The 27,292-nt window shown below is 48.8% G+C and overlaps 1 protein-coding gene across 1 annotated transcript in view; it reads right to left on the bottom strand.

Moving 5' to 3' along the window:
- The window catches only part of TTBK1 (tau tubulin kinase 1), a 120,731-nt gene that overhangs the window by 90,544 nt on the left and 2,895 nt on the right, over positions 1–27,292 (bottom strand). Inside the window, 1 exon segment of the mRNA XM_065401734.1 lies at positions 4,258–4,405. Within this exon segment, the coding sequence (XP_065257806.1) occupies positions 4,258–4,405 (148 nt within the window).

The raw sequence follows: 27,292 nt of genomic DNA on the forward strand, positions 1-27,292 counted from the left end.
GTTAGAAAGTGCCACCCAAATCCTGTTTTCTTTTAACGGGTTATTAATTACGGATGATGGAGCAACTTCGAATAATGCCCTGCCCATTCACAAACATGGCAACATTTCCTGTTGAAAATTGTATTCAAAAGTCTTGTTTAACTGTGGTGTAAAATAAATGCCGCTAAGGGAATAAACACAAGAACTATATGGTAGAGCAGGGGTAGGCAACTTGCGGCACGCGAGCTGATTTTCAGTGGCACTCACACTGCCCGGGTCCTGGCCACCGGTCCAGGGGGGCTCTGCATTTTAATTTAATTTTAAAAGAAGCTTCTTAAACATTTAAAAAAACTTATTTACTTTACATACAACAATAGTTTAGTTATATATTCTAGACTTAGAGAAAGAGACCTTTGAAAAACGTTAAAATGTATTACCGGCACGCGAAACCTTAAATTCGAGTGAATAAATGAAGACTCGGCACACCACTTCTGAAAGGTTGCGGACCCCTGTGGTAGCGTTTTGTAAGTCAAAACAAACAAAAGAAAACAAAAAAGATTAAAGTGTCTAAGACTGCAAACAGGTCCCTAGTTTAGGGTTAAAATCTACCGGGGGAAATGTTGTACAGAAATGTTCAATTTCATTATGTGTCAGAGTTATTGAATTTGACCAATTAGCAGTTACCTAAAGGATTGTGCCCACTGACAGTTGGGGCACTTTTTGAATACCAATGTCTACATTAGAATGGTGTAAAACGTCCAAGGGGGAGCAGCAACTACAACAAAAGAAACTTAATAAGACTGGCACAAGAACTGGACTGTTTCCAACTGACATGTCGCTCTGAAACCAAGCTGACATCAAGATGCTGTGGGAATGTGACCAAGCATTTCGACAGAAGACAGCCACAAATGTCTCGCATCCACTGAATGAGCAAAACCAAGAATTCATTAAGCTTTGTTATCTGTACATAATATACATGATATTGTGATTGCTTTCAAGGAAGTATGGGATTAAATCATTGTGCTCCAATAGAGTGCAGTATGGGGGATACACGCTATACAAAGTAAAACCAGCCTTAAGTAACATGGAGCAAGAAAACTTGCCCTCTTTTATTGCCACAGAAAAGTGAAATGTGTAGTACAAGAGAGAGGACAGCAGTTGGTTCAGGATAAGGAAATTAACAAAGATCCAATACCATGAAGTTAAATGTGAAGTCACTACAGCCCACGTGGTGTGGAAGGAGTTTGTTTTGCCTCCTCAAATATTGTTGCAAACAAATGACAAGGTCTGAAAAGCCCAAGACTTGTTCTGCTGTTGGAACTTGAGAGACACTAAGAGGTATCATGTCTTACAAACAGGGTCGTGGGCATGTGGGTTCACTCTGGGGGGCACCGTCTACAGATCGCACAGTATGGTTGAGATGCTGGGAAGTTGGTGCAGTAAAAACTACCTATGCTGGGAATGGCAAGTGTAGTATGGTGGCTGATGGGGACCACTTCCAGTATGGATCCAGGGAATGTGCTGAATTTGTTGTGGTGATAGATAAAAACACAATATACAAGCTGTTAGGGGATATAGTAACTGTAGAAGGAGGCTTTAAAAGCAGGGTGACCATATTTCCCTATGCTGAATAAGGGACACCTGGTAAAATTACTCATATTCAAGCGAGTTCAACGGCAATCAATCAGAACTATGCAGTACAAACGTTCAAATTAACATCAAGTTGACTGAGCCTCCGTTAAAAAGAAATACTGCGTAGCTGGATACTTTTTATTTGCCTTTTTATTTTTAAGGCTTTAGGGTTCACACAGGGAGGGGTGACATGCACGCCCGACCTCCCCACACACACAGGGAGAGGTCACACACACACACACACACACTCCTGCAAACCTCTCTCACACGAGAGGAGGGGTGTGACCGACTGACCTCCCTCCCCTGCCTGGCGCTCTCCGCCCACCATGCCTGCCTGGGCCCCTTGAACGGACCCACCTCTCCCAGTACCTGACGCCGCATCTTCCCGAGGCAACACGTGGGAGGCACGCAGGGTCACATGTCCCCCCTCCCCAGATTTCTGCCAGGGTTCACACCAGAATGTGGCCAGCAGCAGCCTTTCGGCACTGTGTGGGAGGGAAGGGACGACGGGAACTGCTTCCAGCCACGGTGGGGAGGGGGCAGTGGAGGGATGACCTGGCCCATGTCTCCCGTGGCTAGAAGCAGTTTGGCCCTTCTTGCCCGCACAGTGTCGAAAGGCAGCTTAACACCTCTAGGCTGCTGCTGGCCACTGACATAACCCAGCCGCCTCCTGTCCCTCCTGGCTATAGTGTGGGCAAGAAGGGGTTAAGCCCTAAGGATGCCTTGTGCACCAGGGCCCAGGGAACCTGACCAGAGAGGTGGCTCAGCAGGGGAGGCTGCCTAGGGGATGGAGCAGCTCCATGCTCCCTGGGGGCAGGACCCAAGGGGTGAGGGGGCTGCTGTGAAGCTGCAGGTTCAGAGCATGAACAGGTTGGAAATCACTTCCCGCCACTCCAGAGCTTAGCTGAGGGGTGGAGAGGCTTCCCCGTCCCAGTACCGTGCGGGGCTTTGGCACACGCAGGGCTCGGCTCCTCCTGGCCAGCGCCCCAGGCCGGAGGGTCTTGGGCTTTCCCGGGGCGCCGGCCCAGCCACTGGCAGTGGGGGAAGGAAGGAGCCTGCCAGCCAGACTGTTGGTGAGCTGAGCGCTCCGACCAGGGGCTGGTTCTCCGCACAGCGCTGGGAGCGGGACGTGCCCCGCCGGGGGGGATATGGAGGAGCAGCGGGGCTAGGGAGGGTGAAGGGGCAACGTAGAGTGAGGACAGTGAGAGGGGGAGCATGTAAATGGCCACTGTGTGGCACCTACCGCACTCATCAGCTGGAAATGGGACGGGGAGGCGGGGCCCTGCTGGCCAAGAGCCAGCACACAGCGGGGGCTGCACTGATGGACCAGCAGGGGGAGCGGCTTCACCCCACCACCAGCCTTACACACCCACCCTCATCGTCGGCCACTGGACCCCCCCCCGCACTGACCGCTGGTGGGTGGGCGGCTGGCGAGCAGAGATCCAGCCAGCAGCAGGACCTGCCAGTACTGATGGGACGGGGGGAGACAGAAAATACTGGACAATTGACCTGTTTTTAAGAAAAAGTCAGGACACTGTAGGAGGGCTTAAAAACGGGACTGTCCCTTTAAAAATGGGACATCTGGTCACCCTATTTAAAAGCAGTATTCCTCCCTTAAGCCTGGATCTTAAAATCCCTATTAGTAATCGTTAGGTATTCAAGGCTACTGCATGTGCTATATACAGTAACAGACTTGGAATTCATCTGGCTTAGGGAACAGAAGAACTAAAACAAGGGGTTAATAAGACACACTTTGGAACAGTTGATACCCATCACCCAGCTCATAACCAAACAATATCATGAGGTAGGCACCACCATTGCAGGAGCAGTTAACCCTTTGTGGACTATGAAGAGTAGGCAGCCAGTGTGCTTTTAATGGTTGTACAGTTAGTAACCAACACTGCTGTACTAAAAAAGAAAAAAAAAGGAGTGGAAATGCAGGCCTTGCGTGAACAGTGGAAGAAAACAGAAGTAAGGAAACAGCGCTTAACAATGCACAAAACATGAATTCACAAGTGGCCTTATAAATAATCTGTAGCTAGTAAATAAAAAGTAAGCAGAAGAGTCACGTGTGACCAGCTTGCAGCTTTGCTAACTAGCACATCTTGCAGCGTATGGACAGCTCATGATCTATACAGGGATTGGTTCATAAAATCAGTAAGCCAATCGTAAAGCATGTGATACAATGTAGAATGTAATGCTCGTGCATTAGTCTGTTTTGGACTAGGTATATAATCTGATTTATAATTATGTACTTTGGACTTGCAGTTCACCCTAACCCACCCTGCCACACCTGAACCTGCTCAGCTCAGGTATAGCTTCATGAAATGCCCATAAAGAAACCTCAGTGACAAGTCTGGAATCCAGAGACCTGGAGGAAATGTTCTCCCAGAACTGGACACGGTGCTCTGGATAAGCCGAGTGGAAGAGGTCTCAGACTCTGGAAGCCCAACGCTATGCAGAGCGTAACAGAGCTCTGTGCTGAAAAGCTGAATGTCACAAACACACTCTAAGCTAGGCCGAAGGAGAAAGTTAGAGAGAGTACGAGCCAACTTGGCCTCCAACCCTGGCCATGGCAGGGCAATTGTAAGATCACACACTTGCTGGAGAAGAGAGCAGTTGGTTACCAGCTCATTTCCACCTTACCTTGCAGCTTCTTCAGGACAGCCACCTCCATCTTGAGGACCTGTTTGGGCTGCTGGGCTGACTCCACTTTCAGGGCCACGTTCTCACGGGTCAGGAGATCCATTGCCTCATAAATCTCACCGAAACCACCACCACCAATCTTCTTCAGCTAAACAGAACACAAAGCAGGGCTTAGCACAAATGGGCGAGACCGCGTCTGTCCATTTACCATCACACAGCAGGAAGGAGCGGGGCACCAGCCTCTTCACTGGGCAGGGAGGTACTGGGCCCACTCCCCAGGCTGCCTGTGACATGACCACCTGTCACAATCAGGACAAGAGCGGTCTGAGCTAGTGGTCAAGGCAGGAGTTAGGAGAGTCAGGCCAGGTTGGATACCAGGAGGTCAGGGGACAAACCGAGAATCGAGTGCCTGGAGGCAGGCGACCAGGAGATCAGAACCAGGAGACAAACTTGAGAGCTGAACGACAGAACTGTGGTTTCTGTTTGCCAGAAGCTGGGAATGGGCCACAGGGAATGGATCACTTGATGATTCCCTGTTCTGTTCATTCCCTCTGGGGCACCTGGCACTGGCCACTGTCGGAAGACAGGATACTGGGCTAGATGGACCTTTGGTCTGACACAGTAGGGCAATTCTTATGTTCTTAATAACAACCAGAGTCAGGCCAGGTTGGGATACAAGGGAGTCAAGCCGGGGAGCAGGAGCACAAGCAACACATTCTCCCAATTGTATGGACAACTTCCTGTTCCTGTGCTGGGTTTATACAGAAGCTGTGGATCAATCGGGACCCCCAGCATGCTGCCAATCTGGTGCCGGGACTGGAGTCCTCTGTCGAGGTTCAGCTGCTGTCTTAGCAGCTGTTAGCAGGTAGCAGATTGGAGCGTATTGCTCCTATGAGTCCCGTGGTCCCCGACACCACCCGTTCGCTGCCCAGGGAGGTAACAGCCCAGCTTCCCAGCCTTTCTGTGATGTGACCACCCCATCAAAGTACAGCCAAGTATTTGCCCAGCTTCCCAGTCTGTCTGTTATGTGCAATTGAAGAGTGGGGAAGGAAAAGGTGGCTTTTAGCCAGCTTTGTGCTCCCTCAATCTAGGGCTGATTTGTGTCAGGCCAGACCCCAGCACAAGTAAGAACAGACTTAAGGCTGTTCTAACTTATGCCTGCTGCCCATGGCCCCATCCATTCAACTCCTGGGGATACCCCATTTTCCCTGGACATGGTGAGGAGAAGGCAATTTGCAGGCCATACAGTGGAGCAATACATAACACCAACATTACTAGAGACAGGACTCAGACTCCAATGAGAACCATCTGGCCTGGGACCGCCAGTTCCTTTCAGCACTGCTCTATTCAATGGAAAGGAAATAGCTGTTCACACGGGAGCTTCTCTAGCTCTCCAATAGCATCACTGAAAGTGTGAGGATCAAGACGGAGCAGGGCATGCTGGGATCAGCCTTCCTAGGCCACATCCCATATTAATAATACTTAACACATATATCACACTTCCCAAGACTATCCGATTAAACCTCCCCAATCCCTTGGGAGGAAGGTTCATGGTATCCTCATTTTACAGATGGGGAAACTAAGGCAGGCTTTTGGGGGCTAAATGACTTGCCTGAGACTACCCAGTAAGTCAGTGGCAGAATGGGGAACAGCACCCAAGATATCATGACTCCTCGTGTTATTCTTCTGTACCTTATAAGATGTGGGAAGGCATAGACTCCATTGCCCAAGTTTGTGTCCTGCAGTTTGTCCACCTCTCTCCTAGCAGGATAAATGGAGGAGATCCTAGACAGGAGAATCTTTTCCCTCTCTAGCCAGCCTAGTTTTGTTAGACATCACTAAGGGGAGAAGACTGCAGAGCTAACGGGTCTAACCATCAATGCTGCTTCCTTGTTTCACAGACAGTAATGGGAGAGGAAGGCATCTCTGTAGAAACAAGGCCTGGTAACACACAACCCTTGAAAAATACTCCCCTGGGCTCCTTTGAAACAGGCTCTTTAAATCCTGACACTGTTCATGCCGAGTGATCATTAGCATTGCCAGGCGCAAGAATAAAACACGAGCAACCTTACTACTGTCTGGATAGAGTTTGTATTTCAGCCTGCAACAAGAACCAACCCATTCTGCTGCTGGACACCCTCACGATCACACCCAATGCTCTGAGCTCTGCCCTGGAGGCCAAGTGTTAAAAAGTCACAATACTATCCTGCCAGCAATCACCAGCCCAGTCCCTGCTCCCCTAGGCAGCCCTGTCGGATAACCCCATCCGTAACTTATCAAGATCCATCTTCAAGCTGGTTAGGTGGTTTGCCCCCACTCCTCTTAGGGGGCGGCTGTTCCAGAGCCTCACTCCTCTGATGGCTACCAGGCTTAATCTGCACTCCCTTCTCCATTCCATCCATGAAAACGATCCGCAATGAAATCGTTCATGTCAGCACTGAAGTGTCATTGTGGACATGCCAACGACATTAGTGGGGCAGGGGGAGGTGTCCAGGCATTATTTCAACGTACCTGCACATGCAGTAAAACCTCTCTGAACTGATTACATTTGGTTCACACCTGGAAGGTTTTTCTTTGCAACCACAAGGGCTAGACACTGATTTTTAAGAAGTAAAAGCTTAGATTCTGTACAGTCTGAATGTGTCGTGTGGCTCTCACTGGGTAGCTGGTCCCTGTGGATAGACCAAGCCCAGTGCCCCTGGACCAGAGCAGGTGAATCCAATCCAGCTAGTGGGCAGTCAGAGGGGGAGATGGACTGAGACAGACTGCAGCCTGGGAAGGGGAAGCCACACCAGAGTGGAACAAGGGGCCAGGGCCTCAGAGAAGCAGCCCTGAGCTGCTCCAGGAAGGGAGAAGAGCTGCCTGAAACTGGGAATCTGCCAGGAGCAGGCATGCCAGAGACCCCGGGGAGGGGTGGCCCTGAAGCCCAGGGCTAAGGAATGCGTTAAAAGTCTGGTTTTTTCTGTTTGTTTGCTAACCTCTGTTAAGAAAATACATCTCCTGGAAAAGGACGGGGCGAGGCAGTGCATGCTTTGAGCCGGGAGAGAAACCTGGGATGGCTACAGTGGGTCACAAACACATCAAGCCGGCGCGGACAGCTTGTGGCCATGGGTTTGAGCTCCTTGCTCTGACGGCTACTACAGGCAGATTTCACTTTTATCCACATGCTGTAGCAAAGAATAACTTGGATCTCATTTTCGCTACTGAAGAAAAAAGCTGAGACTCTCAGCTGAGTCCCAATATTACCTTTGGGGTTTTTTTTTTTTAAACTACAGCCATCATAATACACTGTTGACATCCCCAAGGGCCAGATTTCCCTATCTATTTTTATGGAGAATTCCCCGTGGACATAAAAATCGTTGAGACAAACCAGCCCAGAAAGAGCTCAAAATACTTGACTATGAGAGGGACAGAACTAGCTGCATCCTAAAGGTGCTCCCTCCAGACCCATGTGGAGGCATAGCAAATGGGCATAGGGAACCTTACGCCACCTCGGTCACTTAAGTCATTTCCTTGCACCATTAAGGGATTCTGCTGTTCCCAGCAGAATGCCAATACGCAGGGGGAAAAACCACGCAGGTGCCCTGGGTGCTAAAGAAACATACACACCAGTGCATTCAGTATCACCACTGCAAATGTAAACAAACTGCTGCCAGCTCCCTGCCCTCCTTTTCTGATCTCTTTTATCCGCTCGGCCTCCTTTCCTCTTGTTCCACTTGATATCTCTTTCACGTACAGCTCTCTACCCAGCCGGTCCCATCACTGCCAGCAAGGCTGACCTCAGACGTGCAGCGTGGATCCTGTGTCAGCATCCATGGGAGGGCTAGAACTGCCTCTCCGTCTCATTTCACAGCCGTGCTGAACACGTACTTACTCTCCAGCGACAGCCCCTTTAATTGCTCCCCGCCTGGCATTTCTATTTAATGTTGTAGCTGGCAGAGCACCTGGAAAGACAGTTTGTATGAAAGACCATAAGCAAAAGGAAACTGAAATATATTGCATTTCCCTTTCCTTTCGGCTCTTCCGCCCTACGGGCCCAATCCTGCCGTCCTTACTCAGACAGGGCTTCCATTCAAAGGGGTGATAAGTAAAAACGGCATGATGGAGCCTCATGGAGCTGGCAGAGAAGAGAAAGGATTTTTGAAAACACCCCTTATTTTGTTCTCTTTGACGGATAATCTGCAAAGGAGAACACAATTTGGGTTCAGGACCATTTTGCTTCTTTACAATGAGTAGAGAAGCCCTGAAAGGGAGTTGGGGTTGGTTGGGGTTTGATTTTTTTTAGTTTGTATCTGCTCTGGAAATATCAGGACGCTCAAGTCTTAACCTCCCTGTCTGTGTGGGATGTCTCCTTGTAGGACCGGACAACTGGACAGGGACCTTGCTCTTAGTTGACAGGCTGCTGGATCTTTAACAAAGACATCACTCTTCCCCATGGTTGACTTATATTATTCTATTAGATAGCGGCTAAATAAATAAAAAACATTTGAAGTGTAACTGAAAATCTTTCCCTCCAATTGCTCAGATTTCACTTCCTCGCTCTCTGTGATGACCGTGCTAGTTCTCCAGTTATCCCTAGTCTTCTGGCAAAAGCAGGTTAGCCAAGACCTACATTTACCATGTAAAAAACTTGCAGAAAAAAAGCATACAGACGAAAAAAAGGACAACAATAATTCCTTCCCCATTGTAGGTCACCTTTAAGTCTTCACCCTATGCAGTAATACAAAACATTTTTTACAATGCACAGGGGGCCAGTTTATGCCTGCTGAAGGAAATGTCATTTTTAATTTTCTAACTTGGGTGCGCATAACATCTCAACCTTATTGTTGCATCAACAATTTTGTTGCACTGAAGGTATTTATTTAAAGTCCATTCTGACAAAGCACTAAAACAAAACATCCCAATGCCACTGCTGTGTCCTCCACTGAATACCTGCAGAGCCGCAGTTTGCAGTAACCCACTGCGTACAGCGCTGGTGCCCAAACAATATATAGAATAAATGGCGTTACACAAAGGCCTGGTCTACACTAGGCGTTTATGTCGAATTTAGCGCCGTTACATCGAATTAACCCTGCACCCGTCCACACCACGAGGCTATTTAGTTCGACATAGAGGTCTCTTAAATTCGACTTCTGTACTCCTCCCCAACGAGGGGAGTAGCGCTAAATTCGACATGGCCATATCGAATTAGGCTTGGTGTGGATGGAAATCGACGCTAATAGCTCCGGGAGCTATCCCACAGTGCACCACTCTGTTGACGCTCTGAACAGCAGTCCGAGCTCGGATGCTCTGACCAGCCACACAGGAAAAGCCCCGGGAAAATTTGAATTCCTTTTCCTGTCTGGGCAGTTTGAATCTCATTTCCTGTTTGGACATCGTGGCGAGCTCAGCAGCACTGGCAACGATGCAGAGCTCTCCAGCAGAGATGGCCGTGCAATCCCAGAATAGAAAGAGGGCCCCAGAATGGACTGATCGGGAAGTCTTGGATCTGATCGCTGTGTGGGGCGATGAGTCCGTGCTTTCCGAGCTGCGCTCCAAAAGACGGAACACAAAGATCTATGAGAAGATCTCTAAAGCCATGGCAGAGAGAGGATACAGCCGGGATGCAACGCAGTGCCGCGTGAAAATCAAGGAGCTGAGACAAGGCTACCAGAAGACCAAAGAGGCAAATGGACGATCCGGATCCCAGCCCCACACATCCCGTTTCTACGAGGCACTGCATTCCATCCTAGGTACGGCCGCCACCACTACCCCACCACTGACCGTGGACTCTGAGGATGGGATATTGTCCACGGCCGGTTCCTCGGACATGTTAGCGGATGGGGAAGATGAGGAAGGAGATGAGGAGGACGAGGCAGTCGACAGCGCTTACCAAGCTGATTTCCCCGACAGCCAGGATCTCTTCATCACCCTTACAGAGATCCCCTACCAACCGTCCCCAGCATTTAACCCGGACACAGATTCAGGGGAAGGATCAAGCAGTAAGTGTTTTAAATATCTAAACATTTATTTTTAACAGAACTGGAATATTAACAATAAGAACAATGTGTTTTTCATGATTTGTTTGCCCTAGGCGCTTAACTATTCAGTCCCAACTATTTAAAAAAAATCTAACAGTGTCCGGTTGTGCATGATTCTGCTGCCAAAGACGCTCCACTCTTTAGTCCCTGCCAGTGCAGCTATATTAAAATGCGGTCTATGTGTCCGGGGATAGAGCTGAAATCCTCCAGGGACATCTCGAGGAAGCTCTCCTGGAGGTAATTGGAAAGCCTGTTCATCAGGTTCCTGGGGAGAGCGGCCTTATTGGGTCCTCCGAAGTAGGAGACGTTTCCGCGCCAGGAGATCCTCAAGTACTCCGGGATCATAGCCTTGCACAGCATGGCGGCATACGGCCCTGGTCTTTGCAGGCTTTCCCGAAGCATCCTTTCTTTATCGCTGTCTGAGATCCTCATTATTGTGATGTCGCTCATGATGACCTGCTTTGAATTAGGTAGGGGACTGTTAGTATTGGGACTGCTTGCAACAAGTTCCTTTACAGAACTGTAACCGGCGGTTTACAGCCACGCGGTGGAGGCGGGAGAGGAGCAGCATACAGGGATCTTTCCCTGGGACAGCCGCGAGGGGGTGAGACAGGGGCAGAGTTCATGCTTGGCCGATTGCTGGCAGCAGAGACTGGCATTGCTTTCAATGTGAAAGGAGGCCAGTGCTACTATTAAAGTTTTAAGCAGCCACAAGTCTACGGCTTACCATGTCTGCCTGCTACAGAAATTCCGGTGTCCTGCCCCGCTTCCCAGATCGGCAGTGCAAGACCCCAGGCACTGAAAGCGAGGTCCGAAAATTCGACCTTGTCCTGAGTGCGCATGTGATAGGTGCAGTGCATGGTCTTGTTCACAGAGAAAGACTATGTTCTTTGTTCACAACTACATTTATCTTTCGGAGGAATTCACTACCTTTTTCTCTTTCCCACAGCCACATCTGCAACTGTCTCCCAACCCAGCCTGGCATCACACTCCCAGAGGCTAGCGCACATTAGGCGGAGGAAGAAGAAGACGCGAGAGGACATGTTCTCAGAACTAATGGGCTGCTCCCGAGCCCAGGCAGCACAGCAGAACCAGTGGAGGGAGAATTTGTCCCAAATGCACCGAACACACATGGAACGTGAGGAGAGGTGGCGGCAGGAAGACCAGCAGGCGACTCAAACGCTGCTTGGACTTATGAGGGAGCAAACGGACACACTCCGGCGCCTTGTGGATGTTCTGCAGGAACGGAGGCAGGAGGACAGAGCCCCGCTGCAGTCTATCAGTAACCGCCCTCCCCCGCCACCAAGTCCCATACCCCCCTCGCCCAAAGTCCAAAGAAGGAGGGGCGGCAGAGTCCGTTAAAACTCTCACTCCACCCCTGCAGACTGCTCAAGCACCAGAAGGCTGTCATTCCCCAAAATTTGAAAAGTCCTTTCCTTCCCGCTTCACACAAGCCCCCGTCGAAGTTTCATCCCCCAGTTTCATGTGTGGTTGTTAATAAAAAATACGTTTCTGTTCATTACTGTTTCCATCATGTTCTTTTGGAGGAGAGTCTGTCTGAAGGGGGGGAAGGGGCTTGGTAAGCATCATTTGCATCAGTACACTACACCCGCTCCCCACCACAGTCTGCGTCCCAGGTTTAAAACATTCCCGCGAAAACAGTAATAAAGACAACGGTGTTCATTAACAAAATAAAACTGATTTTATTTTTTTGGAAGGGGGTGAAGGGGGTATGTAGCTGGATAGGATAGACAACATTAACCGGGTAAAGAAACGGGGGCAGGTTCAGCTTCTCTTTAAACAAACTTAAAAGTCACTGGTTACCCTGCTCACTGAGGAACCTAGCTTTCAAAGCCTCCCGGATGCACAGCGCGTCCCGCTGGGATCTTCTAATCGCCCGGCTGTCTGGCTGGGCGTAATCAGAAGCCAGGCTATTTGCCTCAACCTCCCACCCCGCCATAAAGGTCTCCCCCTTGCTCTCACAGAGATTGTGGAGCACACAGCAAGCTGCTATAACAATGGGGATATTGGTTTCGCTGAGATCACAGCGAGTCAGTAAGCTTCTCCATCTCCCCTTGAGACGGCCAAAAGCACACTCCACCACCATTCTGCACTTGCTCAGCCGGTAGTTGAACAGTTCTTTTTCAGTGTCCAGGGCGCCAGTATAGGGCTTCATGAGCCAGGGCATTAGCGGGTAGGCTGGGTCCCCGAGGATCACTGTAGGCATCTCCACATCCCCAAGAGTTATTTTGTGGTCCGGGAAGTAAATACCTTCCTGCAGCCGTCTAAACAGACCAGAGTTCCTGAAGACGCGAGCGTCATGAACCTTGCCCGGCCATCCGACATTGATGTTGGTAAAACGTCCCCTGTGGTCCACCAGTGCTTGCAGCACCATTGAAAAGTAGCCCTTTCGGTTGATGTACTGGCTGGCCTGGTGGTCCGGTCCCAGGATAGGGATGTGAGTTCCATCTATAGCCCCACCGCAGTTTGGGAATCCCATCGCGGCGAAGCCATCTATGATGACCTCCACGTTTCCCAGGGTCACTACCTTTGAGAGCAGTACCTCAACGATTGCATTGGCTACTTGCATCACAACAACCCCCACGGTAGATTTGCCCATGCCAAAGTGGTTCACGACTGACCGGTAGCTGTCTGGCGTTGCAAGCTTCCAGAGGGCTATGGCCACTCGCTTCTGGACAGTCAGGGCTGCTCGCATCCGGGTGTCATTGCGCTTCAGGGCAGGGGACAGCAACTCACAAAGTTCAAGGAAAGTCCCCTTCCGCATGCGAAAGTTTCGCAGCCACTGGGATTCATCCCAGACCTGCAGCACTATGCGGTCCCACCAGTCCGTGCTTGTTTCCCGTGCCCAGAATCGCCGTTCCACAACATCCACATGACCCATTGTCACCGTGATGTCCTCGGCGCTGGGTCCCGTGCTTTCTGACAGGCCTGTGCTACTCTCAGACTTCAGGCCCTCACCGCGGTGCCGTAGCCTCCTCGCCTGGTTTATCTGCATCTGCCTCTGGGAAAGGTGGATGATAAGCTGCGAGGCGTTGACAACGGCCACAACTGCAGCGATGGTCGCAGCGGGATCCATGCTCGCAGTGCTGTGGCGTCCGCGCTGTCACTGACCAGAAAAGTGCGCGAACTGATTTCCCGCCGGCGCTTTCAGGGAGGGAGGGAGGGCGGTAGTGACGGACGGATGACGACAATTACCCAAAAGCACCCTAGACACATTTTTTTTACCCAGAAGGCATTGGCGGCTCGACCCAGAATTCCAATGGGCAGCGGGGACTGCGGGAACTGTGGGATAGCTGCCCACAGTGCACCGCTTCCAATGTCGACGCTTTCCCCATTAGTGTGGACTCACAAAGTCGAATTACTGTCCTTAGTGTGGACACACACGTTCGACTTTGCAATATCGATTCCACATATTCGATTTAAGTGAAATCGAACTACCCTCGTAGTGTAGACATACCCAAAGTGAGGTGCTTAAACAGGTATGTCCATTTCTGCCCCGTCCGACACACAATAACAAAACCAGGGCTGGTCAGAACTGGAAAAAGACAGACAGTCAGTGAGGGGGGAAAGTTTTATTTTTAAGATTTTAACAGACAGTATCAAAGAAACCAAAAGGTGTCAAAGATGCATGTGCCCGTATAAGTAGCTAACCCTGGGTCTTTCTAGACAGAGGAGATGCAGCAGGAGAGACAGCTGCTCACTAGCACAGAAGTAGGTTCCCTGAGCAAAAATATCAGCAAAAATATCAGCATGTCATGGTCCTAATGTGTAGGCCGAGGCTGTAAAGCATCAGGTCTGCATGTATTTCTAGTCCTCCTGCAAAGCAGACCTTCCACATGTGACCTGAGAGTCCCCAGTACAGTGATGTCTGACTGAGCCTGTGGAAAACCTGGAACAAGAACTCTAAGAGGCATGAACTCTTCAGCCCTTCCATTAATCTCACTGGAGTGTTAACGCTAGAGCCTAATGAAGACACTTGACGATCACCCTTCACTAATTGCTGATCATTTTAGCGAGGCCCTGGGGAAGCGAGGAGGGGAGAAGCCACTGGTATGGAGGGGGGGGATTAGGAGTTGCTGAATGGAAGTGGACGCAGAGGAGACACTGCCAGGAAAGGGGGAGAGAAACAGAGAGGAGGATGGCAAAGGAAAAGCAAACAGCTAAGACATCGAGGACCAAACAGGCAGGATACTCCCCACTGAGTGATGCTGAGTAGGACAAGAAAGTGCTGAATAATAAGTAACAAAGTTTACTCCAGAGACTGTATTCTCCCTGGATCTTTGTGCAAATCTCATGTTGGAACTGGTGGGGAGGGACTCGGGGGTGTCCTCTGTGGAACGAGGGGGGTGCAATCCTGAATTCATATTGTGCCTCACAGACCGTTAGGGTTGCCAACCCTCCCGGTTTTGCTGGGAGTCTCCTGGAACCAGGTCCTATCTCCTGGAGGCTACTGATGCCAAACTGGGAGATTTTAGGTGCTAAAAGTCTGGCAGCACAGCAGAGCTAAGGCAGGCTCCCTTCCTCCCCTGGCCCCGCGCCGCTCCCGGAAGCAGCCAGCACATATCTGCAGTCCCTGGGGGGGGAGCAAGGGGGTCTCCGCGTGCTACCCCCACCTTGAGTGCCGACTCCACATCTCCCATTGGCCAGGAACTGCAGCCAATGGGAGCTGCGGGGCAGAGTCTGCAGGCAGGGGCAGTGCACAGAGACCCCTGGTCCTTTCACCTAGGAGCCTCTGCTAGAGGGATGTGCTGGTCGCTTTGGGGAGCCGCCCAAGGTAAGCGCCGCCCCCCTCACCCCCTCCTGCACCCCAACCCCCTGCCCCAGGCTCAGCCCAGAGCCCCCTCCCACACTCCAAACCCCTCGCCCCAAGCCCAGAGCCTGCACCCCCTCCCACACCCCAACCCCCTGCCCCAGCCCGGTGAAAGTGAATGAGGGTGGGGGAGAGCAAGTGATGGAGGGAGGGAGGGAGGGGGATGGAGTGAGTTGGGGTGGGGCCTCGTAGAAGGGGCGGGAAGGGGCGTGGCCTTGGGGGAAGGGATGGGGCAATGGCTTTGGGTTTGTGCAAGTAGACAGTTGGCAATCCTACAGACCGTAAGTTAACAGGGAATTGAGCCCTCTTCAGCGCATGAGTCTGACACCCCTGGCATAGACAGAGACAAGCAAAATGGCTCAGGAGGCCCTGGCCAGAACCACAGCTAGATCCAAAGACACAGAAGGAAAAATAATCTGGAGCAGAAGAAAGGGAGGGAGGGTTTCACAAAAGATACATTCATTAAAAAGCAACCGACAATGTCCTTTTGGTTAGCAAGGTCCCTGCGAGAGCCGCCAAAACCATTCTTGCACTTCATGGCCTGATATGATGATTGTGAGACAAGGCAATGGCAGCAGCAGCACAAGGGAAACCCATTTGTGCTTAAAATTCAAGGAAAAGATCATTCAAGGGAATGAGGTATTGTCCCCATCCTGTCTCTAGGTATCTAATGTGTGGCCGATTAACAGCTTCATTTTCTTTCCCAGCTCTACACAGAAATGCTAGGAAAGTGCCTGGGATTAAAGTCTCCAGCAGCCTAGACCACTGACGTCTGCATCTCACTCAGCCGATCCCAAGTATAAAAGGAACCGAATACCCACTCCAACGAGGGCTGTATTCTACAGATGCAAAGCTGTCTGGGGAGGTTTTTGAAAGGATCCATTTCAGCTTCAGATTTCAGAAAGCTGTCAGCCACTCTCCATCAAAGGTCCAGCAATGTCCAAGCACTACCTGCAGCCTGTACCTTTGACTAAATGAAGGTTTCAAGGTCTTTGGATAGAAAACAAGAGCACCATTAATCACATCAGGAGCAGCAGATCTGAAGCAATTCCGGCTGAGTTTAACACAGTGCTAAAGAAATCTAAGCTTCAACATGCATCAGTTACAGGCACAGCCTGCAAACCACCAGCTTCTTATTATGTACTAGCTTGGGGAGAAAGCCCCTCAAGATCATTTCTCTTTAGTTCCCTACCAGCCCCCAGAGGTGGCCAGCCTTGCTCCTTGAATCAGCCAGGAGTGGGGAGAGGGACAGAGGACAGGACTGGAGAGCGTCTTCCTGGCACTGCTCTACTGGGTCAGGGAGTGGATTCAGCATGCTGCACTCTTAGGAGGCCACCAGGCTAGAACCAGTAGTTACCAGCAGGAGGTGAAATGCAAAGCAACCCTGAACACTACCGACATCAGCAGTATGCGCTGACTATCCCTGCAGCCAGGATGGGTTAGGAGTTGGAGGTGAAAGGATGGTGCTCACGGCTCACTGCTCCTCTCCCTGGCCTCAATTCGGGGGCCCCTCAGGCCTCAGGCCATTGCCTCCCTGGGTGGAATTATGCAACTCCCCCAATCTCAGCTGGACCCTGGGCTCCAGCACCCCGTGGCTCAAACGTGCTTACCCAGCTGGTTCAACTGGGTTCAGTACCTGCAGTTCCTCCTTCTGGGAGTCTGCTTACACCAGTGTCCTGTTTATTTCAGCAGTAGGAACGGCACTGAGCATTAAATAAACCGTTTACTAAAAAGAAGAAAACTGGAGAAACAGTTCTATCGTGTACAGCTCTGAGGAACTCCCTAAGATGGGTCATCAGCAGGGCTTGAAACGTCACATCCCCACTACTACCTAGGAACCAGCCTGTGAGTCTAGAGGACTTTGCTGGGGGGATTACGACCTCTCTATGTAAATAGCAGTAGGATGTTGGAGATTAGGAATTCTGAGCTCTCTCTCTTACTGATGGGCTGGATTGCTGGATTCAGTGGGTGAGGTCTTCTGGTTTATGCTATACAAGAAATCAGACTCGATGGTCCCTTCTGGCTTTAAATGTGAATCTATGACTCCTTGGGTCTGAGAAGGGAGTCTGTCTAGTGGCTAGAGACAGGATAACTGTGACAACCAGGGTCTAGACACCCTAAGGGGAAAAGAGGGGTTCTGAACCCCAAAGAACAAACAATTGAATCAACTGGCTTATACCATGTGATTGTGTATAAATATGTCAAGTCCAGTGTTTTATGCAAGCTTGTCATGCTCTGAACTAGATGGTCAGTAGGAGATATGCATGCAGGTGATGGCTATGAATATCTGCATGTCTAGAGATTTTTAATTGTAACTGCGGTGCAACTACAGCATTGCCTCACAACAGGGGGTGAAGTAATCAGGCCGAGGGGGGGCACCTCCCAGGCTAGTTGTTTACACAATACCCATCCTTTGTCCAGCCAGAAAAAACACAATATTGGACCATTAAAGTTCATGGAAAGACATTTATAAGAAAAGCAAACCCAAGTCTTGGAAAACAGAGAAAGAAGGGCATTTGCCCCCTCCAATAACCATGAGTCTTTATGCCAGGAGAAAGGGGGGAAGAGAAAAAACTTTTAAATACAGGCTTGGGTTTGAGAATTTTTATCCAGAAACTGAGGACACCAGCTATGTTGGAAGGCTAGACTCCCCTCCAAGACAGAGGGCATGCTGGGAAACTGGCCACAGGCACGAGGTAACTTACAGAACAGGGAATTGAGCTAACACAGATGTGTGAAAGCCTGAGATTGCATCTCTCTGTTTATTTTCTGTGTAACTTGTAAATGTTTGCTTCCCCTGACGAGTTCATCTTCCATTCTGTGATTTTTTCTATTAAATAAACCTTCATTTATTTTTACCCCAAGCAGGTCTCTGGTGTACAAACGGTGTTCCCCAGAGTGAGCGGATAATTGGGGCAGGTTTCACTCCTTCGGAGGTGCCGAACCAGAAGGGAAAATTCCAAGTGTCTGGTAGTTAAGAACGTGGGGAGACAGATTCGGGGAACTTGGGACCGGAGGAAATTGCTGAGGTCATCCCGCAAGGAGGAACTGGGCTGATGGCAGCCCAGTGAAACCTTTATGCTTGTGGGCTGGCTCCTGGTGCCAGGGCTCTGAGTCATGGCAGCACAGCATTAAGGCACTCAACGTTATAAGGCAGGTGGGGACAGGACACCTCGCTGGTCTGGGTAAGCCCCAGTATGGCACAATAACTAAATCACATGGTTTGGGCACATTCGCTCTGAAGAGCAGCATGGCTGAGTGGCGAAGACTTGGATCTGCCATATTTGAAATCTGCACCCTAGGCTGGGGTGCTGACAGACAAATGACTTGTAAACGAAGACGATTTTAACTGGAATTACTAAGAAAGACAAAGCTGGAAACTGACAAGATCACGTTAGAGACCATGGGCTGACTACAGCTGAATGTTTGTTATGGCTCTAAGAGGAGCAGGTAGCAATGGTGCCTATTATGAAGGCAACGCTGTCCACTATAAAACCGTTTTCATTTGCTTATAACTTTAACTATTTGGGCTGAAACGTCCCAAGATAAGCTGGACCAGGGAGGGGGGAGGCAGAGGGAGTAGGTTTAGACAAGGAGCAGGGGGAGACCAAGACTATAAAATAGAGCAGGAGGGGACTGGGAGCTGGTGCGGGAAGACTAGGGCTGTCTGGGCAAGGAGAGGGGGATCAAGAGCTAGGGATGGAGAGTCTCGTATGAGAAGCCAGGGGTAAAAAGACAGGACTGGCACAGGCTTTGGGGGCGAACGGGCAGAAGAGTCTGTGACCAGCAAAGCACACTCCCTTACAGAGCCTGGAATGGAACCCAGGGTTCCTGAATCTCAGCATTCCTCCGCTATCAGCAAATATCTGTGAAACCCACGGGCAAAGCATGTATCCCATCCCTCTCGAATGGCTGGTATGCGCAGAGGATGACAACCTACCATGGCTCCAGTTCCATCATTAGCTCAAGTGGCAGATGTCTGTATGGTGGATCTAAAGGTTACAACCCTGCTGATGAACCACATGGATAGTAATATGATTCCACATGATGGAATTTGCTTTTTTAAAACCTAGGAAATGACATACAGAAAATTATATTGAAAGAAAATTAAGGTTGCGAAGTCAAGCACTCAAAAGTTAGGAAATGTCAGAATTAAGTTTGCCTGGGTAACCTTAATTTGGCTCCCTTGTACATATGCAATATATACCATTTGTAGTTACATGATCACATACTCTGTTTTCCACAAGACCCCTGCCTCATTCAGTGCACAGAACACACCTGCTCTGGGGATGATTCGGGGCTGTTGTCTTTAAGGCCCCAGCCTCATTTGCTGAAGAAGCTGGAAAATGTGCAATGACTGAGGGAGAGGATTGCAGGAAGTGGTTAAGGCAATTGAATGCTGCCCTAGAGAACTGGAGTCTATCCTTGCCAATGCCACAGAGTTCCTGTGTGATGCCGGGAAAGTCACTTCGACGTTTCACACGTGGCCTCTAGTTGTGTGTCCCTCATTCTCTGGGTGTCTGACTTAAAACCCTGGGGCTTGATTTGCAGAAACACTAAGCTCTCACAGCTGCACTGAATTCACTAAGAGCTCTGCTTCGAACACATCATGTTAAGTACTCTGAAAAATCAGATCCTACGGGTCTCAAATTGGACACCAAAAATTAGTGGACACTTTTGACTTTAATCTCTCTGTGTGTCAGTTTCTTATTCAATAACACCACCCCTTCATCTCCCCAGTGTTGGGAAGATAAATCAATTAATCTTTGTGAAGTCCTCAGATACTAGAGTGATGATTAAAGACCATATCATGACACATATGCCCAAGTCGGGCAAATTCGGTTGCACAATGCTGATGTTTCCTAACATTTAAGCGCTTGACTTTATGACCTTCACACTCTTTGACCAGTTTTCTGTGTGCAATTATTATTTGTATTAGGGTGTCCAGAAAGCTAACAACGTTGATGAATACAACGAGCAGATGGGTGGGGAAAGAGGAGGAAAGAGTGAAACCAGCCTGTTACTCATAGTGAACAGTAGTGACAGCTCACCCCCTGCCTGGGTTCTGCAGACAGACCAGCCCAGGTCAGGCTTACAGAGGGATCTGAAGAAGAACGGTGGCTGTTCCCATTTTGTTTGGGAGTTTTTTCCCATGTAGATCTTACAGCATGGGCGAACAGGTGAGGGTCTCTGATGGAGAAGTTGACTGGTAGGCAAAAGAGGGCTTCTGGCTGCAGTCAGTAAGTTTGCTGAGGATAAAGAGAGAAGCAGCTTCCTGACCATCTGCTGAAGCAGAAGTCAGGCATCAGCTACCAGCACAACGCTGCAGGCTGCAGCCACATAATCATTGTTCTTTCTTTCTTTCACAGCACCCAAAGTGGGCTGGAAGCACCACAGTGCAGATAAACTCATGTTCCTGCCCCACGCTGACAACCTCAATTTAGGCACAACAGCAGGGAGGCAGAATAAACCAATGGGCAAGGAGGCCAGGGTTTACATGGGCACTGAGCCAGGCATATGCGCAGCAGGTTTGGGCTTGTTAAAAAAAAAACAAAAAATAGGGAAACATCTTTACTGACTCACTTCTGCTGAGTTTCAGGGAGGGATGTGATGAGGATAGTGTGTGATCCATAGATAGGGGGCAATGGGGCAGAGAGAGCTCTGGGGGAAGAACGTCAGACATGGAGCGTGACATAATTAGCACCAGTGCAGGTGTAGCTGGGTCGGTCCCAGGATATTAGAGAGACAAGGTGGGTGAGGTCATTTCTTCTATTGGACCAGACAATCACGAAGCTCTCAAATGAACTCACACAGGAAAATGGTAACAGACAAAAATGCCCTATCACCGATGGGTGAACACTTTTCACAGAGCGATCACTCTATAGCTGACTTATCAGTCCTCATCCTCAAAGGAAACCTGCACAACACTTTCAAATGACAAGCCTGGGAGTTTAAGGTTTACACTGCACTTTCATCGGAAAAACTTTTGGCTGTCAGGGGTGTGGAAAAAAACCACACCCCTGACTGACAAGAGCTTTACCAACGGAAAGAGCCAATGTGGACGGCGGGAGACACTCTCCTGCAGACAGAACTACCGCCCCTCGTTCTATTTTGTCGGCAGGAGAGCTCTCTCCTGCCAATAAAGAGCCAATACACTGCGTACTTTCCAGCTGCACTTCTGTAGCAGCACAGCTGTGCCGCTGTATGATACGCAGTGTAGACATGGCCTTAATTCATAACTCTGCTAGATGACTGAACAGAGACGCTGGCTTTATGGTTTATTATAACAATCTGTAACCCACTAATCCCTTGTTTTTGTCCTATCACTGCGGAGGTGTTAACAGGCCATACTCTCTTGAATGTTCCCTTACAATACATGCTAACTACTTATACTAAATCTGTTCCACCTTACATTTAGGTGTGATGCTGGGAGTACCTTTCCCAGACCTGAAAAAGAACTCTGTGTGGCTAGAAAGAAAGCTTGTCTCTCTCACCAGCAGAGGTCCAATAAAAGATATTACCTCATCCACCTTGTCTCTATAATTAGCACCATACAGAGAGGCTGCAAAGGCTCTTCCTCTCACGCACATCATGTCCCCAAAGATTTCCTGAGCTGTCCCCAGCAATTAGCTCGCCATCTTAGCAGGTTTGCTTATGTAACAAAGTTTGTCAAAGTCGGCTAACTTTGAATTATCAGTGTATGAGGACAAAGTTTTAATTACACTTAACAAAAGCAACATTCTCAAGCACAAACTCTTTTTCAGATCTTCCCCTCTCCTCTGCTTAATTTCTTATGTGACTTCCTTGCCAGTCAAGGAAATCGTAAGGAGGTTTCACTATAACCGTATCACTCAGAATATGAGAACTGCACAAGTTTTCAGCGGATATCTTGATTCACTGCTGAAATGCAAGGACGTAGCAGCATCAGAGGGGATCCAGAGAAGGGCAACAAGAATGCTGTCAGGCCTGGAAAATTCTCATATGAAGAGAAACTGGAAACATTGGGACAGTTCACCATAGAAAAGAGATGAAATGTAGATAAAGAAATGGCTGGCCGAGGGAAGGGAGATAGAAAGAGCTTGCTGTCTCATAGAACAGGAAAAAGGCAACTTCAGTGAAAAGGAAAGTAACAAATTCAAAACTGATGAAAGGAAATACTTTTTCACGCAATGTGTAACAAGTCTGTGGAACTCACTGCCACAGGATGCTGTTGAGACCAAGAGCCTAGCAGGATTCAAAAGGAGACTGGACATTGGTATGGATATCAAGAATCTCCAGCATTCTCAGAGTAAACACCACTCGAAAATTAACAGGAAGAAAAGATTTTTAAAAACCCTCATATTTCAGGGCACGAATCAACTTCTAACTACTGAGGGTTAGCAGGAGCTTTCCCTGGGGCGGGTTGTCTCATAACTGCTTGTAATGGGGTACCATCACTGCTGGGACACCTCCTTGTGGCTGGATCTGAGGATTAGCTCTCTGCCCATCTAGCGCCCCTTTCTGTCTGTTGCTTGCACAGCAGTCCCTCTCTTACTCTGGGATACACATGCTCCTTTCTTCATCCTATTTAGTCCTCCCCTTCCAGGGTGTCAGAGTCCCACTGGACAGACTGGCCGTATGCCATCAGGCAGTCTTCCGGTCCAGTGCCACTTTTCCAGGGGCTGGAAGGGAACCTGGGTCCACCCACCACTCCAGGTTTCAGCCCAGGGCTCTTGTGTCTAGCAATATGCTCAATCTCAGATCCTGTTGCTGTTTTCCCTGGGCTCCTTCCTACCTCGCTTCTCTAGCTCCTGGCCCACCTCTGGGATTACAAGCCCGAGATTCGTCCGCTCTCAGTGGCTACTCCCCCCTCTCGGCTTCTAGTCCAGAGCTAAATCCCAGGGTTTACTCTCCTCTCCAGAACTTCTCCTTGTCCCTAGCCAAATCCCTTTCTCTCTGGAGAGTGACTGCAGAGCTGCCCCCGAAGCCCCTTCCCGTGCTCATGTCCTGTTCTATACTCCTAGCCCAGTTTCTCCCCCAGCTGGGATGCATCTGCCATTAGGCCCTGTCTGTCCCTGCTTCCCCTCCAGGTGCAGAATCTAAAGTTAACAGGCCCCTTCTGGCCCACGATAACCTGCTCAGGGCTTGTGTGAGGTGGACACCCCATAACGGAACCTACTGAATAGTTCTTCCACCTTCCTCTGAAGCAGTTGGTGCTGACCACTGACAAAGATGAGACTCTAGCCAACGTGAGCTCCTGGTCTGATCCTGTCTGGCCATTTCTACATTCCTATGATCAGGAGAAGGGCTTTCTGCATATCCACAGACAAAGTGTGTAAAGACCTTCATGCCTTGGGTTTTACTAAATCCTACCTTTAGTATATTAACTTGGACACACACACACACACACACACACACACACCCCATATGAGAGTTAAATCTGAAGGATGATAGATGGCAGCTACAATGAAGCACAGAAATGAAAACCAGGAGACCAGTGCAACAGAGCAGCGGTGTGTGGTAAGACATGAAGGGTTTAACTACAGAGATAAATGGCACAATGGGCTCCTGGTCTCTACTAGGCCCCAGGCAATAGAGTAATACAAATAATAACTCGTAGCTGAAAGCCTGCGCAGTCACCTGGATGTCACAGTTGGGTCAAGTAATCCCCCATCTGTGCAGTCTCCCTCAAACAACCATTGAAACTGTTGCATGCAAATTATCTGTACAGTAAAGATGACAATTGGCTGAGTTACCTCGGCTATCTAGGACTCTTGGCATGGCCTCGATACATGCCTTACTGTAGCTGTATTCAGCATGTGTGCAATTCATAAAGTCAAAATGGCTGAGATCTTAAAACTGGCCAGTAACGGACCATGAATCCCACTGGTGATTGAATCCGGTGATATTCGGAACAAAAAGAGCTCTCAATGCGCGTAGCAATTTCCATCACTTCACACTGACTCTACAGACCTTCGTGGCTTCAGAGTGACTCTCCTGGAATCTTGTTATATAGAAAAGTATAATGTTTAAAAGAAGCAATTAATGCTTCAAGTTAACCAAAGAGGTGGGTTTGGATGCTGCCAGGAGGATTCAGGCGCTATCAAAGGGGATCCTGGAAGGTTAAATAATTTCTAGATTTGTTCCCTAAATCTGGAGTTCGTTTTTATTCGTAAAGCTCTGAGCAACGGCCTCACCCATCCTGTACATAATCCTTCCAGCTCTTTTCCCCAAGTTCATTGCATCTCTTCTGGAAAGCTTTTCTCTCTGGCATGCCTTCACTGATCTAGCAGATGATCCTATCCACCCCACATCAGAAGCAACATTCCCCATATCCTGTCAAAGACACCTAGAGGCCCTCAGCAATCATTGCCTTTGTTGTCAATGAGCTTTGTAGTCCACCAGGAGTCAGGTCACATCTTGAGGCCCGTGTTTAGGGTCGGAGCCCAGAGCGCCCAAAGGAGAACAAGCAGGATTTGTTAATTACCTGGATGCATTACAGGAGTCAGTTACTTACCATGGAATTAACAGTGTACTATTTGTTACGGGATAGTGATATCAAGCAACCGGCTGCTCCTATCAAAGACCTACACCCAATCCTTTCTCCGATGCATCATACTAGAGTGTCAGTGGCCTGCTGGCTGGCAGTGTGGGGACCCAGCTAGGCTAGGCTAACTGTGAGGAGAGGCAGAGGCAAACCAAAGCAAAAAAGGGACGATTTAAAATCTTTAGAACTTTGTAAGGAAAAACCGCAACACTGTACCAGGAGCATAAATAATATAGAACATTACCAAACACTTACTACTTATAATAATAAAACTACAGGATACCAACACACTCACTTTTGTGAACTTGTACACGCTATGCAGTCAGTACCAAATGCATTGTTATTAACAAGAACAAGAGGGATCACGCTACAACATACTGGGCCACTTCAGAGAAGAAGCAACTTTTCCTCTCCTGGCTGGAAGTCTAGTGCCACTCTTGCTGTCCTGTCCTTTGCTTCTCTTCAGCCTGAAGTGCTCCTTTGAGTCAATGTTTCTGTGGCTGTATCTCTTTTCACTGAGTTTATCCACAAGTGGATGTCCTCATCAAGTGGGCCCTCACCCGTCCATTAGGCACCTTTGAACTGTATTCCATCAATAGATGTCCAAATAGTCATTCTCTCTGTTTAGGTCCTTTGGGGGTGGGCTTCTTGTTTACTATTTTCAGGATCTGTTGTCCTCTAACACAGCTTTCTGATCAGCTCCCTTTTTCACCAATTTGATTTCCTTTCATTTTTTCCCTTTGATACCCTCTCTCCGGTACATCTGTAGATTTTATTTCCCTCTACTTCCCTTCTCTAATAGTGTCTGCTCACATACCCAGGTCTACTTTTTTTCTGTTTCTTCCGATCTGAAACCTTTCCTGTTTTCCCTCTTTTTCTCCTTCTCATTTCTCAGTCCCCTACTTTTATTCTATCACTTCCCCTCCTACCCAGGGTCCGGTTCATCTGTTAGCTCAGCATCTCGCTTCTTCTCCTTCCTCATTTGCCCCTTCGGATGGATTCTAAGCCCACCCCAGCTTGAGCTGCCCTCCCATTGGCCGTCTCTCTCCCCAGGACAGCATTCTGTGCTGTTGTATCACAGCTGCAGCAGGTGCTAGTGCCAGGGTGAGGATAACCACAATAGTACATCAGGACAGGAGCAACCGTTATCATTTGTTTCTGTGTGTCAGTGCTTGCTGTTGGGGGGGTCTGCCCAGTCCTACAACACATCCTGCCTTGCGAGCAGACGTCTGGGTTCGGGTTTCCGCAGCCAGCTGTGACAGAACACAGCCAGAAAATGTCTCCTTCCTGTGAAGTGCTGCGCCCCTTTCACATCCACTGGAGCTGGCATGTCTCTGCTGGGATCTGCTTTCAGTCCCTCTGCTGTGAGCAGATATCCAGTGTATGTCACCTTATGCTGTTCGACGTGCCCTCCCCTCCCCTCTTTTACAAGTCTGACTGAATCTTTCTGGGACCCTGCACACACTGCTAAAATGGTCAAACTTGCCGCATTCCTTGCCATGCTGTCCTAGTGCTGAACACTTTTTCACCTGCTCATGCTGTCTCCCCACTGTCTTTTCCAATTTTACTTTATCCTGTCTGAGATGGGCGACCACAGCTGGATACAGTATTCAGGGTGTGGGCGCACCATGGATTTATATACTGGCATTATGATGTTTGCTATCTCTTTCCTAATAGTTCCTAACATCCTGTTTATCTCTTTGACTGCTGTGGTGTACTGAGTTGAAGTTTTCAGAGAACTATCCACAGTGAATCCAAGATCTCCTTCTTGGGTGGTAACAGCTAATTTAAAATCTATCATTATATATGTGTAGTTGGAATTATTTTTCCCAACATGCCTTACACTGCACCTATTAGTGTTGAGTTTCCATCTGCTGTTTTGTTGCCCAGTCACCCAGTTTTGTGAGATCCCTTTGTAACTCTTCACAGTCAGCTTTGAACTTAACTATCTTGAATAATTTTGTATCATCTCCAATTTTGCCACTTCTCTGTTCATTCCCTGTTCCAGATAATGAATATGTTGTACAGCACAGGTCCCGGTACAGATCTTTGGGGGACCCCTCTGTTTACCTCTCCATTTAATTGTGAAAACTGACCATTTATCCCCTTTGTTTCTTTGTTTCTAATCCTTTAACCAGTTACATGAGAGAAACTTCCCTCTTATCCTATGGTCACCTAGTTTCCTTAGAGCCTTTGGTGAGGCACCTTCCTATTATCCTCATTAGGATGTGTCTTCCAAATTTTTAAGGATGCCTTTTTGCCTCTAACTGCCTCCATTACTCTGCTGTTTAGCCATGGTGGCATTCTTTTAGTCCTCTTATTGTTTGTTTCTGATTTGGGGTACGCATTTAGTCTGAGCCTCTATTATGGTGTTTTTAAATAACCCCTCATTTTGTGTCGTTCCCCTTTTGAAGTTAAATATTACTGCAGTTCGTTTTTTTTGGGAGGGGGTTGGTATTACCCCCCCTACGTTACGGTCACTATTACTGAGTGGTTCAGCTATATTCACCTCTTGGACCAGATCTTGTGCTCCATTTAGGACTAAAACTAGAACTGCCTCTCCCTTTGTGAGTTCCAGGACTAGCTGTTCCAAGAAGCAGTCATTGATGGTGTCTAGAAATTTTATCTCTGCATCACGCTCCAAGGTGACATTTACTC

The sequence above is a fragment of the Emys orbicularis genome, chromosome 3 (assembly GCF_028017835.1).
Source record: "Emys orbicularis isolate rEmyOrb1 chromosome 3, rEmyOrb1.hap1, whole genome shotgun sequence".
Classification (NCBI taxonomy): domain Eukaryota; kingdom Metazoa; phylum Chordata; order Testudines; family Emydidae; genus Emys; species Emys orbicularis.